The sequence below is a fragment of the Physcomitrium patens genome, chromosome 25, assembly GCF_059467195.1.
Source record: "Physcomitrium patens ecotype Gransden chromosome 25, ASM5946719v1, whole genome shotgun sequence".
NCBI classification, from domain to species: domain Eukaryota; kingdom Viridiplantae; phylum Streptophyta; class Bryopsida; order Funariales; family Funariaceae; genus Physcomitrium; species Physcomitrium patens.
The window spans coordinates 10509872-10524801 of NC_143434.1; the positions used below are offsets into that span (position 1 = coordinate 10509872).

Here is a 14930-nt window from a genome sequence, read left to right on the forward strand (position 1 = left end):
TTTCAAATGATAGCTTGGAACCGGGTGAGCAATCTGGAGTCTGGCCAGTTAAACACTTGGCAAAGTTCATGAAACGACCGTATCCAATTTCGAAGGCTTAATTCGATTTGCGACAAACGGCCAATTGCTGCTGCTGCTGCGGAGGCTGAGGAAAAACAGAACCTTGGACCTGGTATTTCCTCAAAAACAGTTGAATTTCACCATTTAGGACCGAAGATGTCTCGTAGTCAGGCAAGTTGGGCATCAAGGCTCACCCAGCCTGGTTCAACAGCTCGAAAAAACACCGCGAAGGTTCCAGAAGTACCCAAGATCTAGGAACGAATTCGGGTTGTCTCCTCGATCAGTGGGGAAATTCCTTCTAGGAGCGGATTCTGGCTGCTTCTGCGTCGTAATGGTGGGATCCTTTCTATTCTGGATCGTTGGTGGGCATGTTTACGTCTTCATAATCTATCGTTCCAGGGTATGGACATCCTCATGATTAGTCGAAACCTAGAACGCTTAGTGGTATGAAAGCGATCCTTCATAGGCATCACTTCCTCGCAACTTAGACGTTGTTTTTCACGAGTCATTTTCATCAAACATCATGTTCCACAACTTGTATTTTTTACAGTGAGAATGCGCTTGCAGGCAACCCAATTGTAACACTACACAGACAAGAAAATGCTGAATTTGTAAATAAATGGATGAATGGTGACAGAGTATCCCGTCATATCTGCCAATCCATCACATTTTGCTGCTTCCAATGAATCTCAAGAGTATAATAACAAGTGGTAAGCGAGCCTCGCTAAGTCAAAGCCATGGCTTCATGTTCAGGTGCACCTGCACTGATCAGGTCACCGTTCAAGTTCCGTTCAGGGGGTTACTCCTCAGACGCATTTACACAATATTTCTGCAACCATCGGTCCATTTCCCAGAGGCAGTGCATTACACTTTCACGTCCCGAGTAGCCATGGCTTTCAAGAGGAAGAAGAACCAGCCGGCATAGTGTTCCGTTTCCTTTCAGAGCAGCATAGAACCGCTCCGACTGCACAAAGATATTCTTGTGTGAAAAGATAATTACAGTGACACGGTAAATGAACAGTCGCTTCTCCAATCTACACACTACCTACTACAAATTACAGTTATAAAGAACTTCTTTATATGTTACTGTATTTATATAGTACTGCTGAGGCAAACATATTCTATCTTATTTATATTTTGTAATACAGATAAGAGTTGAAATTAATGATTTTTACCTGCATAGTAACAGTTCCAGCGTTGTTGTCCTCTTCACCGTGGATTAACAGAATAGGCTTCTTGAGTTTATTTGCTAGCATGAATGGGCTCATCTCAATGTAAGTTTTTTGCGCTTCCCATATAGTTCTCTCCTCCGACTGCACATCAAATGAGGACATATCACTGGATCACACAGAAATGCAGAAAAGAGAAGCACTCAGCTCGAGCTAGGTCAGGATCCAAATCTAAAGGTGTGCCGCGTCTTCAGGGAAAGAGGTGGAGAGGACTAAAATGATTTATTACTCTGTCCAGAATTAATCTTCACATTTGAAACAGTACCTGGAAACCGAAGGGAGTGAGTGTGCGATTGTAAGCACCAGACCGACTAATCCCACAACAGAAAAGATGAGGAGCGTGAATGAGCAAGTTCGCTGTCATAAACGCCCCATAAGAATGTCCACCTACAGCTATCTTCTTAGGATCAGCCACCTGGAGCTCAAACAATCAATTATAAGTTAACTTTTTTTTTTTATGAAAGGCAACCTTCAGTTCATGAAAATGTGCACATACGATATCTTTTCTGAAGCGAATAAGTTTCATGAAAGTTCATCGCTGTTTAGAAGCAATTAAATTGCACAAGCTTGTTTAGCCAAAACCAAAGATACATCTAGGAGAAAAAAGTGATACATACTCCACGTCTAATAACCTCATCAACTGCTGCTTGTGCACTGGCTATAAGCTGCTCCACATACCTGAAAGTAAAATAATTACAGCAGGATTTACTTATCGTTTGACCAAAAAAAATCCTCAACCTCAACCCAAGAGCATGGGCAAGCATTGATCAATCCGCATCTCACAGCTATGCAGCTCTTAAATCAGCAAGTTAATTTAGCGTGCCAATTAATCAGTATTACAAAAACCAAGAGTTTGCTCTGTTTCGAACGTGTTCAGAGAAAGAAAGTGAGACACAAAAAACTATTGAGTTCCTTTGCAATACCGATCATTAGCTTCTTCGTCGCCCTCTCCTATGATTGGCATAGTAGGTCCATCAAGGATAGCAAACCTGTGAGATTGATGAATCAAAGAGTGTCAGTTGATAAAAAAATTACGAGGAAAACAGGCTTACAAGACAGAGAGGCATTTACTGGGATATGTGGGAGGAGATACAATATTACCAACGCTACCACGATCGGGGTAATACGACAATACAGGCCATCTGTCTAGACAGCAGACCACTTACTTCTTTTGAAATTACAACTACAATGTATTGCTTCAAATTAACCTCAAGCCATTCACCTCACTGACCATAACATCAAGTAGCAACTTACCCTCTGGACAACCACAACAAAGCAGAAGTAGATCCAATGCCGGCGAACGTATTTGGAGATCCCCGCATCTGTCCAGCATTATCCTTATTTTTGAATTCTCGAGGATAAGCCCACATTAGCATAGGTAGTGGGCCGTCTCTAGAAGGGTCATAACTAGGTGGTAAATACAGAGTTGCCATCAGTTGGACACCATCATTTCTCTTGTACTTGATAATCTCTTTTTTGAGATTCCGTAACTGGGGATATGGATGAGGGAAATTTGTGACTTGCGTAACTCTCTGTTCTGGCCAGGTCCGCAAATAATATTGAGGTGGATCTATTTGTGATTCCTTTGATATAAGAAGTTTGAGATTTCCAACAGATAAATCAGTATCCACTTTATCTGACATAAGTGCGGCAACATTTTCAAAGTATTTTTCCTTGTCACTCTCCCATATACGTTCCTTCTTGCCGGTCTCCCTGCAAACAGAGCAAATCAACGATCAAAAATGTTTGAGTTTGATGTGCTAACAGCATTGAGCGGACCTGGTTGGGAGACTTCTGTATTCCACTCTATCTGCAACAAATAATAAATTTCGAGAATATTTGTAGCTAAAAAAGAATCACTTTTTCGAGTTTTTTTTTAAAAACTGTGATTTACAGGCATTTGAGCACTCATTTAAGATCTATGACTCAATTGACATGAAAAAGAAAAGTAATTAAGCGCGTATTCAGAAAGATTACGTATCAAATAGGTCTATAAAAGGAACATAGCCATCGGGAGAGGCGCCACTGCCGTTTAGCAATAAACAGCTCTTGCCATCACTGTTTTTGAGTTGCGCCAACACGTAAGTTCCAAGGACTGTTCGGCGCAACATTGGATTTCCAGGATCGGAATACACATCTTCTGTTGAGCGATCAAACAGGATGCGAGGCTCCACATTCGAGTCCTCTGGGGCTATAATCCACGTTCGGGTGCGGCGGGTCTTGTGCCACGACTCATAAACTAATGCCAAGGACTCGTCACCCCATAACATGCCTCTGCTCTTCAAAGAAACCGTAAATATGTTAGGCACAGATGTATTTTAATGCATGAACATTCAGACATCAGTATTCGATCACAAACAGCCCTACCACTCGGGGAGAGGAAGCAAAGCAAGACAACCATTCAGGATACTCCTGATCAAAATTAAGCAGTAAAAATGAGCGTAACGACACATGCTGTCTAGGAGTAACATTCATAATCAGTCAGAATAGATTTCATAAATATTCCAAAATATTCTTATGATTTTCTTGCAATTTCACAAAAAGAGTGCTAAATCAAGTGAGTGAAAGGGAATTTTTGAAAAGAAAAGAAAAAAGTTACCCGTATCGGAGATCTGTTTTGGCTATAATTTGTGGCTCAGTGTTACCCAAGGTTTCAGCGAGTTCCGTGTATACAATGTCACGAGGAGAGGCATCAACTTTAGGGTCACCTCCGTCCTGTGCTTCTACCCTGATTTTGAACAGATGTTTCGTAGGCGCAAGGAGCAAATTATTAAGACAGATATTGAGTCAATCGTTTGTAAAATCTTTTCTGTCTAGAATAAACAGCAAACGAATCACAACAATGATGAGAAAACTATTACAACCAATATATTTATCAAACAATGCGCTGATCACTTGCTTCAGACAAGAAACATATATGCGAAGAACGACCAAACAATTGAAAGGACTCATGAAATACTCCTGATTAAGATCATGAAACATGACTTTACGATGAATGAGAGTGTGCCCGCACCAGTACAAAGATGCCGGCTTGTCGGGACGCCAATTGACGCCTCGCCGACCCTTTCGTGTGCTGTTCGATGCAATTGATATATTCTCAGCAAGGGGCAAATCACAAATTTCTTTGACAAATTCGCCATTCCTCCGCCACACCTCAATCTTTTTGGGAAAACGTCCCCAGGGTACATTAAATGAATATGGTCTATGAAGGGAATCAACGAGTAGAAAATTACAGTCAGGTGAAGCGTCGACAGATGTATAAATCGCCGGTGATCCGATATGCCGCACTGTTCCATCGAGGGTTACTAATACTAGCTGTGTTGTTGTGTAAAAATCAAAAAGATCTTCATCATGCTTGTCCTTTAAAAGGTCTTGGTAAGTGCGATTCTGGACAACAAGTTTCTGCTCGTTGGACTGAATATTTGGGCAAGCTGGAGACAGAGGCTTTTTGGGAGGTGATCCATGCGAGGCAGGGATAGTGCTAACTACGATTGTCTTGTCGTCAACCCAAGAATATCTGAAAAATGTATAAAAAAGCCAATAAAGCATTAGATCATGAACATTCAATATTGTCTCAGGCAGTCTATGGACTCTGTAATCCATCAGTCTTTCTCCAGATAAAATAATTTCAGAAGAAGGCGGAAAAAAGATACACAACTTCCTAATGACTTAAAAAGAGATTCAGCTCCTTTGAATATCCACCACTTACAATCGAAAAATGGTATTAAGGCAAACTTGTGGGGGGCCGATCAGCTTTCGGGCTTGCCCTGTCTTCACATCTGCAACCCATAGACTCAGCAATGAGGGTGGGCCATCCTCCTGCATAACATCAAGTGGATTATGTCAATCACATCATGTAACCCTTCACATGATCCAGAAGATGAGAAAATCTAATCAAGGAAATTTGCAGCACAACGATCAACTCAAACTATCCCCATCTCAACCGAAGGTTGAAAGTGGCAATACACCGACCCACAACAATAGGAACCATAGCCGACCAAAAATCTCCAAGGCAATTCATACTTAAAGACCAATATTGGAAACTAAAGCACGGATTCTTATGCTAAAATCCTACAATTAGTATCAGCATAGGCAATTCAGAAACAGAAATCTTAATCTGAAAGACATATACCTCTTCAGGGACTCGAACACTAAACGCTATATGCTGAGCATCTGGTGACCTTCACAAAGCAGCACAAAACATCAAAATCCAATATTGGACGAAAAGACGAGAAGATAAATCTGAGAGCAAAATTCTTGCTTTACAAGAGAAAGAGCGATGCATAAATCTATACTATTCGATAGCAAAGACCAAGTACGCAGTTTACGAAATTCTAAGTTTGACAAAGCTTACCAACTCACGAAGTTGATTTTGGCACCCTCGGGAAGACCAGAAACAGACCGCCCAGGACCTAACATCCCCTCGTCAAGAAACTTATGGATGTTGATTCCTGTGTAAAAGGACCTGAACAAAAGCTTTATCGCATCCGCACATGCTCTACTTATCAGCCAATCCCAACACAAGTACGCCAACCACTCGAGCGTTCCGGCTCATATTCCTCATTTGTTAAGAGGAAAGTATACAAATTTACGAGTATTTTATGGCTTCATTTAGTTACTCACGTGATATCAAAACCAGGAAGCCATATGGATTCAATCATACATTGGACTTCAACACATAAATACGCTGATAACCATATCATAACAAACGCTATTTAATTCTATCATTTGGACTTGAAATGTTTAGAAGTATAATGATACCCGCACACACTGCGTTATCAAAAAAAAAAATCAGAGCTGTCGAAGGCACAGGGAGAAACAAAGCTTACATCCTGCTTCGGGCATTGTAATCAGGATCGATCCGCATTCCTGCAAGCTTAAGCTCCGGCTTTGCGAAATCAGCCACAGGAGGCAACGAGCGTCGCTGCAAGAATAGGATCTCATCCCGCTTAGGTGAAAATGAGAGAGCAGGTGTCGACGGTGCGTCCACAATCTCCCTGATCTCTTCTGGAGGGAGTTGATACCCTAATACCGTTCATACAACAGAGAAATCGATTACTTTAGTTGGTCACCTTACAAAGACTTTTATTCGAAGTAGATTCAACATTCACCAATTTGTATCCACAAGTAAACACGAAAAGAATCTCAGTTGCATTCCCCCAAACTGTCATTAGAAACAAACACGGTCAGCTGGAAAAATGAATTCATAACACACCGACACATCCACGAAACTTGGGATAAATTGCCTGTTAATACTTCATGCGGGTTCCTCCAGGCATTTTCTAGATTAGATACAGAAAACTCCCAGGACATGTGTAGCTTCTTGGACATACCTACACAACTCTGAAAATTTACTACCACCCTGAGAAGAGTGGAAGTGTAATCCAATTTATCTGTTTAAGGCTCCATACCATTGGTGTCGACGGAGCCATTCCCCTTGTCATCACTCAAGGCTACCACCGACCACCTCCTGGGGAAGAGCTGCGTCGGCTCACTACAAAGAGTTGCTCTAGAGCTCTCCAAGCTGGAGAAGCGCCGGGGTACGCCCACAACCCAGCTGGACTTCAAGCTCTTGTGCTGCTGCTGCTGCGTAGCTGCAAACTGATATACCCATTTTCGATAGGATGAACAAGTGCTCAGCAAACAACCAGAGTAGCCTAATTTGCTCGAGGCGACGTACATCGCCACCCAACTCTACAAAAATCCACGACCTCCTTCGCAAAGAAATTCAAATCTCTCGCAGAAGGATACCGGCTCGACAGACGCTGCTCTCCCCAAATTTTCCTTTGTGCAACAACTTCCTCCAAATCTGGTTGCTACGACTCACGCGTTCTCTACTGAACGCTGCAAAATTTTCGTGTTCTTGTTGGACCGCATACAGCAATTACTTCATGAATTGTCAGCGAACTCAGCACAATTGAAAGGATTATAAAGCAGAGGCGTTACAAAGAGAACTTGAGCATGGTGGGCAGGTCAGGGCTCCCGAGCTCAACCGTGTTGTTCATCCATTTAGAGGTCACGTTCCAGAAAAAGGCACAGTCGACGAGCTCATATCACCAGCAGAATGAGATCAGCACATCTCGACGACTATCTTTCTCAAGTCCACAACCCGCACAGATATGCGGCCGAACGCTCTCGACAACTGTCAAAAGGAAATACACGCGGATTGTGGCGTAAAAGAAAAAATCATCTACCCCAAACCTCGTCATCCGAAGAGTGCCCCTGCTCCTCTCTTTGATATCGACGACAAGCAAAGCCCGAGTTCGGTGCTAGTCCTCCAGAGTCCATTACACTCAGTGGCTTGCAGCAGCTTGGCTCCCTGGTTGAACACGATTCTTACCCAAATATTCTAAAACATTCAAAAATGTTCTACAAAGTACCACAAAATTTGACCTACTCACATACAAATATGAAATCCAAGAACCGATCATACTTTCGTCTTTTCAAAAGAAAAATAGATGAGTTATTTATAGATGTATGCTGTAGTATCTGTATACAGAACTTTTCAATGCTTTCCATCACTTGACAAACTTGTGAAGAATGTAACTTCTCCTTCCGTGTGTTGGAAATTTCTGACAGGAACAAGCGCAAATTTTCTGCATGTGGCAACACCAATTAAGCGAAATTAAACAGATGAATGAGGATGAGTAAAACGAGCACAGTCCGCAGATCATAGGGGACTCTAAACCAGGGAAGGGTTCCTAGCTAATCTTCTTGAACTCGCGCCGGTTCCTGGTTTCGAAGACAGGTTTGTGAAGTAAAACGAGAACAAGACTCGCGAAGATTTATTCGAGTGGATCACCGAGGAGTTTTCTGAACTGCTCACGGCCATTACTCACATCCGATGCAGAGCAGATGACATGGTCTTGGGAGAATGGTAAGCAATTTGCGAACACACTCCCAACAGGAGCGAAAAATTACTGGTGTACACCGAGGGAGAATGGTGTGAAAAGCTTGAGGAAGAATGTTTGTGTCAAAGGATTCGCTCCCCGGAAGCCCGTTACGTGTATGAAGATGCCGAGCGTGCCATATCCCTGCATTTAACATGGTGCATCAGTCGCGGAAAGACGCTGCAGCCTAGGGGTTGGTCAAACTGAACAAATGCTGAAAGCATTCCACGGCATTTCAGTGTGAAGCTGTTAGATTGAAATGTGATGATGTAAGACTATTGTAAATGTGTGTTCCTTCCGCATCGCAGGTTTGAAGTACTCGTAGAAGACCTTTCTTGGACTATTTAAATGAACTGGTACGCTCATTACAATCTCAAGGTTGTGCTTCGCAACAGTTCAAAATCCTACATAGTGACCTTCGGTACACCCCTGGCAAATCACCAGATGATGGGCAGGGGGAGGGATTGTACAACATTCCCTCCATTTTTCCGATCATGAGGAACATGAAACGCACAGATGTTGCTTCAAGATATCAGTCATGGTCTTTTCTTGTAAAGTTGATAAGGACCAGTGATTGAAATGGCACTCACTATATTGCCACTTGAAATTCTTGATCTAAGAATGATATCTTTTTCTGATGTATATATATATATATATATATAGTACATTATTCAGTAGCATTTTGAGCCACACCAGATAATTACTGCGAAGTCCTTCCCAAGTATGAAGTCATCTGTTGTGCGACGATGCCAATAGCAGCTCCACCAAAACCCAACAGTACACTTATCACCTCACTGCCTGCTTTGAAGCCCAAAATTGTCACCTACACCACCACCACCACCACCATCACATCCGAGTAAGGAGTCGGGAGACATAGATGGTTGAAAGACATTCGTAAAGCAACAAAAATGCTTGTCCCATACCTTCGTTATAGTGTTGTCCCACGCCAAGGCTTCGGAGATTGTCACCATAACCTCGAGAGCGAAGCTGTATTCTTCTCTTTCCTTCACTGAAGCATAACTCAAACGACCATCCTTCAATTTTGTGGCCAACTCCATCTGTTTGAGAACCGTCACAAGTTCAAAAGTCAAGTAGCAAGTCTTGGACATGTATCTCAAAATTTCGGAATTTCGAAATCTAGGACTAGATCATCAAAACAAAAGAACAAAAAAAATAAGATCCATTAGCAAATCAGGAGTGGACCTTTTTGAAAACGAGGGTTGCCCCGTGCCCAAGGTGCATGCTATTTGTTTCTCCACCAGGGAATACAATAAGAGCTAGCAAGCCTATGAAGACGATTAGGTCAAATGTTACTACACCCCTGCGCCAAGTCACAACGAGAAAATACAGTGGTTAGATGAAGAGAATCAATCAACAGCAAAATCTATTGAGTGTCGCAATCGTTCTAAACCATAGATAATTTCAAGGATGTCGAAAGTAAGGTACTGTCCGTACATGATATATGACGTTTTCCTGGTGCCACTCGAAAAAAGAGCTATCAGCAGGAATGCCATGAGCACCCCACAGTACACACAAAAATAGCTTGCGTAGTACTGTCACAACCACCCAAGTGCATGAAGATTTAGTGAAAAAGTTATGAATATAAAATTAATAAACATTAAAGACTTTGAAGCGAACAAATCTGATATGGAATATCTAAATAGTTTCAGAAAAACTATCCATTTATGTGAAAATTCCATTGCGGAACTTAACCTATGAACAGATTTGAGAAACAATGGAATTCATTGTGGACATTAAAGTTGTCAAGTGTGATGATTGAAATTAGAGGTCACCTTCACACGCCTAGAAAACACAAGGCCAAAATCTAAAACCAACACTCTCACACACCACCACCCAATCATGGAAGAGGCGTGACCAAAGTCGACGGTCACTGCAGTGTGATATTCCGATTTGCGCCGCGGTTTTTGACTCTTGTATTCCTGTGCGAATATCCCAGCTTCGACTACTGGAGAAGTGTCCTTCCCGAAGCACCCATCTTTTAACAAGGTATTCAAGAGACGAGCAGCAAAATATCGTCTACGGAAGTCAGCGATCCCAGCTATCATGAATGATACACTTGAGGTCCTGAATTGAGCCAACTTCGGTCAGAGTTGCTGGTCGGAAAGGTTATGTTCTCTTAGCAGTCCTTAGTTCTGATCGATATTACAGTTTCATCACACTCATCACACAGCAATAACTACAATAATGGGTAGGCAGTACTTACATAGCATGAAAACTGATGACAATGCTGCTTAAATTTACAACATGAACATACCACGCATTGCCTCCCCAAACGGATGGTACGCCTAATAGCCATCATCACCAGAGATTTAAGATTTTATATATTTCAAAATGCAACCCTCAATTTAAGCCCAAGTTTGTTGTGTGCTTGTGATGGTAACTTGAAAAAACTCAGTCTGCACATTTACGCTTTGAAATTATCAAGAGGTTTGACGGGTATAATGCAAACATCAGATACGTGCAGGCAAACGTAGTTATACCTAACCAATGACACATTTCATATATATTTGCATATAGATCCTATTTGTATCATAGACTACAGCATAGAACATCCAAATATAGCATGATATACCATACCTGTAATACCGCGGACGATATATGGAATGCTTGTGTGTAAAATGGCCACACATCCTGCAGCATACCATACTCGCATAGGATTTTTAAACAATTGATGCCCGAACTTCTTCTTCCTGGAATATTAACCACTTATCAGATCTCCACAATCTACAATCCCAAATTCAAGATGCGATGTCCATGCTTGAAAGATGTTTCATTGTTTTAGCGTATATAACAACATTTATATTAAAAATCAATAAAGTCTATTGCTACTTAATCTTGTTTTAAACCTGAACTGAAGGGTCAAGTCAACTTCTTCATTAGCACTTGCTACGTGAAGCCTAGGTTCCCCAATGCCCCCAAGTTAATTCCCAAGCTCCTCGAATTGGACCGCAACACAATGATAAAAAAATGGAGTGAGAGGCGGTGGGACATACGTGAGGAGGTCACCCGATTGCTGGAGGAGGTGAGCGGCCAACAGGAGTGCTGGAAGGTCAACTTGGTCGGTCATTATCTTCTCTGTCTGAGATGGAACGACGTCAGAATCCATTCCACCAGTCATATTGTCATGACCTTCAACCTCATTATTCCCTTCAGAAAATGCTTCACAGCTCCCTGGCAGGCGACATCTTGGATCCGCGTCAAGTTGGGTCATACAAAGTTGTACCCAACGATCTTCCAGTTCCCTATCCACGAAAGAATTCTTCAAGCAATATTCACAATGGATCGAATGCAATTTAGATTGCATTTTTCTTTTGCGAGATATTACTCTCCCTCTGCGCCAAAAATCCGGACCCTGAAGCATCAAATTACGCAAACATGTGAAGTTCGAAAGTATTACATGGAAGTCGTATCTTGACTGGTTCATCGTTGGTGTCACTAAGATAAAGAAACGCAATCCTGTCTTGTATTTCGATAATGAATTATAAAGACGAAGAGACTCACTTCATGAGAAAGCCGATGCATGATCTCTTGCACAGTGTTTCTGGAGGCGCCAGGCACCAACCGTAAAGATAATGTACATATTAGCATGTTGCTGCGAGCGGCAGCTAGCAGAAGCTGTCGCTTCAGGACTCGCAAAGGGATCGGATTTGTCCACGCTATGAAAAGCTGAATATTACGAAATGTGGTTGACAACGTGTTTTTAAAAAATACAGGTACGATTGCAACATGGCAAGAAAATGCTCAGTCTGAACTACACAAGTAATGCTGTCATTACAATAACAAGGGAGAGGTCACAGGTAAATTCAAGGGAAAAGCAGGACTCAAAAGCTCACAACTAGAACGTGTGACAGGATCAGTTCAACTAAGTACTCCACAAGAAGGTGCAACTACCAACATCTTTGAAAATGAAAGGAAAAAATTCCATGCATGCATGCATTGCAGTAACTAAGTAAAGAATCTGGCATGTCATACAGGAGGAAATATTTCTTACTGTAAGGTCGGCCAATTTCTGATGTGGCAACACTTTCTGTCGCATTTCAGCCATATCCGACTTCGAATTGAATCCATACTTGGTTGCTATAACCTTTCGACAAGAACATAAACCCAGCCAGATTCAAACCCACGAGAACTATACGTCCAATCCAGTCGGGCTACCTTGTTCTTTTCCCTACCACATGAATTTGTAGGAAGGTCCTATTGATAACGGAGGGGAGAGAAAAATAAAATTGACATCGAAATCAAAGTAGGAAGAAGAATTGTCGAAAGTATCAGAAAAACAGCAGTAAGAATGTCATGTGTCTTGCACCACCGGGATGAACATAATCGATCATGTAAATGAAATAAAATACTAACCAAAGCAGGTGGACACGAATGAGAAAAACGGTTCAATAGAAAAGTCTCAGAGAGCTTACCATATGCCGCATAATAATCAGCATGTTCACGATGACGATATCAGGAGTCGTATAAAGCACCGAGAGCACATTCATAGCATAAACTGTATAAAATTCAAAGCTCGATTCAGTTGACCCTTATGCATCAGGAGCAACTGCAATTTCACAGTAACACTGAAATGAGTAAAAATAAATTTGTAGTGAGAATTGTGATGACCCGGACACTTACAAGTAATGCCGAGAACCCATTGTGCTATTGCAAAAGGTGAACCCCAATACTGCCGATTTATAATGCCATTCGTACCACCTTCAAACCAGTAGATCAGAGGCAATGATAATGGAAAAAACGCATGATATATGAGTTCCTTATAAAATGTCATCCTGCAATTCACGACGGTAAAGCCCAGTTATGTCAACCGTCTTGACTACGTAAAAACATCCCACTTTCAAAGCCTTGGGTCAAATTTAATGTAGCTGTTTATATGCAAAAATGCTACCATTGCAAAGCTGGGTACAGGAACTTCATGCTGAGGTTTCATCAGATTCAATCTAGAGACAGAAACTATACATGCTTTGCTGACTGAATTCCGGATACGAAGCTAACTAAAGTATTACAAATAATACTGTTGCTTCATTCCCTGAACAGTTAAAAAAATCTTCCAAATGAACATTTAAAGCAACGAAAAGAATCTAAAGCGATAATTGGCGAGTTATGGCCAAGGCTTGATACCCAAAGTCTCACTGCTCCAAACCGCAATCGAGCAAATAGTGCAGCGCATTGCCCTAGCTACAGGTGGAGGGAGTTGCTAGACTAAGATTTGCGCAATTTTCAACCCCTGGCAAGAGGGAGGACCGATCGTACCACTGAAATTCGACTCGAGCTTCTGCTTCAAGTCTCCGGCAAAAACTCTGCCGCTCGAATTCCTTACAAAAACATTGATACTGGCCTCCGGCGTCCGTGGATGATGAATGGGTTGAGTATTCGTCAGCCTGCTCATCACCCTCCTGGAGCGTACCTCCGATAGATACATCTCTCCTCTCCCCTGCTTCTATGTCTATCCCCATCGCTGTACCCTACATGCCCAAGAGAAAACAGCAAACCCAAACCCAAACCCAACCCTATTGCTGCATCACCTTCATTCTACTCACAAACGACTAATGACACCTGATAGCTAGAGAACCTAGAAAAAAATATATTCCAAGGTTTCTCTAAATCTGAATGATGCAAATCTAGCCTCTGTTGCGTGGTACGGCAATGGGATTCTCAGAATTCATCTTCAGAGTCCCTCCACACACTTTTTAACAATACAAGTCAAGCACACTCACTACCACCAAACTCCGCTTGCGGCGACTCTTGATGGATTGATTTAGCATCGAGCACGCGCAAACAGGAATTTGGAAGTCGAGGCGATTTTTGTCAGATACTCAGCTACCGGCATCTTGAATTTGCTGCCAACATGGTGGTGTCTACGGACTACTTTCACTACCGTTTTGGTAACTGTTCACCAACCCGATCATGACACCGCGGATTACAAGCACCTTTAAGGGACACGATTCCTCCCAAAGTCTAACTTCAAAGAACATGACATATGTACATGAGTTCAGAGGTGGAGATTGCAAGTCGTTCGAGTCTATGGCAATGTTCTTGGTCTCGGAGCTCTAGTCAATCTAACTTCTTGGGGGATCGAGGTGCTTGGTTTCTTGTAAGATAGTGGCAATTCTCGGCTCAGCTCAACAGTGGAAGCTACCAGAAAACCCTAAAGGCAAAGACCTGGGCAGTCAGTCCTTGGAATTGATACGTGTGTATATTTCATAAACATTTTAAATTTCATGTAATATGTGTCTAATGAAATGTAGGTGAAAAATGGTGTTTTGTGCTTGTAGAAATTATCTACGAACAATCGACACCCAAAACTAGCGCCCCGAGAGATGAATACTTGATAGTAATGTTTATCCAAATAAATGTTTTGGACAAGCTAAAAAAAATTAGCAGGCCAAGTCAAGGTGGGAACTTAAGGTAACGAGAAGAGCTAAGCCCTAGAGAAGGTAGCCCACAAAATATACCATGAAAGAATTTGAAGTTGGGTTTTTCCTACAATCTTGAAAGAGTTGGCAATTTCTCCAAGTGTAATGACGAGCCTCCGTAACACTTGCTCTTCAATAAAAATAAACAAATATTTATCTAAGATTGGATTTTTCTCTTGACCCAACTCCCACATATGATAAGCTGTCAAGCAATATGTACTTGTGAATTGGGTCTCACTATTTGTTTTGATAACTTGTTCAAAATTACACAGTTAACAAAAAAAAATTATATCTTTTTTCTTCTTTCTAAAGAT

The 14930-nt window shown here is 41.8% G+C and overlaps 2 protein-coding genes across 7 annotated transcripts; both read right to left on the bottom strand.

Moving 5' to 3' along the window:
- Positions 1–664: 664 nt before the first annotated feature.
- On the bottom strand, positions 665–7398 carry LOC112277116 (putative glutamyl endopeptidase, chloroplastic). The gene is made up of 14 exons (XM_024509105.3): positions 6701–7398; positions 6119–6314; positions 5644–5754; positions 5422–5470; positions 4999–5108; positions 4303–4806; positions 3889–4017; positions 3267–3563; positions 2544–3002; positions 2213–2278; positions 1907–1967; positions 1555–1704; positions 1236–1373; positions 665–1024 (listed from the first exon to the last, which is right to left on the bottom strand). The coding sequence occupies exons 1-14, from the start codon at positions 6969–6971 to the stop codon at positions 860–862; spliced, it is 2706 nt and encodes a 901-aa protein (XP_024364873.1). The 5' UTR covers positions 6972–7398; the 3' UTR covers positions 665–859.
- Positions 7399–7741: 343 nt separating this feature from the next.
- LOC112277117 (uncharacterized) lies at positions 7742–14250 on the bottom strand. 6 transcript variants are annotated; one of them, XR_016501117.1, is made up of 15 exons: positions 13454–13773; positions 12821–12972; positions 12613–12695; positions 12192–12284; positions 11702–11866; positions 11194–11552; positions 10778–10890; positions 10404–10485; positions 9973–10264; positions 9635–9732; positions 9383–9500; positions 9103–9237; positions 8873–9002; positions 8129–8323; positions 7742–7885 (listed from the first exon to the last, which is right to left on the bottom strand). XR_016501117.1 is itself a non-coding variant. In XM_024509107.3 (13 exons), the coding sequence occupies exons 1-13, from the start codon at positions 13654–13656 to the stop codon at positions 8880–8882; spliced, it is 2016 nt and encodes a 671-aa protein (XP_024364875.1). In that variant the 5' UTR covers positions 13657–13970; the 3' UTR covers positions 8496–8879. The 6 variants fall into 6 exon arrangements, 5 of the variants coding, with proteins under 5 accessions (XP_024364875.1, XP_024364878.1, XP_024364879.1 ...); XM_024509107.3 differs by lacking the exons at positions 7742–7885; positions 8129–8323 and having other exon boundaries at positions 8496–9002; positions 13454–13970; XM_024509110.3 differs by lacking the exons at positions 7742–7885; positions 8129–8323 and having other exon boundaries at positions 8496–9002; positions 10455–10485.
- Between the last annotated feature and the right edge of the window lie 680 nt (positions 14251–14930).

Excerpts from the sequence above, each read along its gene's own strand:
- LOC112277116 (XM_024509105.3), bottom strand. The coding sequence starts at position 6,971 with ATGTACGTCGCCTCGAGCAAATTAGGCTACTCTGGTTGTTTGCTGAGC. Across the intron at positions 4,018-4,302 it reads AAGCCGGCATCTTTGTACTG|GGTAGAAGCACAGGACGGAG; the intron begins GTGCGGGCACAC and ends GTTCAAAATCAG. Across the intron at positions 3,564-3,888 it reads AAAACAGATCTCCGATACGG|AGGCATGTTATGGGGTGACG; the intron begins GTAACTTTTTTC and ends TTTGAAGAGCAG.
- LOC112277117 (XM_024509107.3), bottom strand. The coding sequence starts at position 13,656 with ATGGGGATAGACATAGAAGCAGGGGAGAGGAGAGATGTATCTATCGGA. Across the intron at positions 12,696-12,820 it reads ATGGGTTCTCGGCATTACTT|TTTATGCTATGAATGTGCTC; the intron begins GTAAGTGTCCGG and ends AATTTTATACAG. Across the intron at positions 9,003-9,102 it reads GGGACAACACTATAACGAAG|GTGACAATTTTGGGCTTCAA; the intron begins GTATGGGACAAG and ends GTGGTGGTGTAG.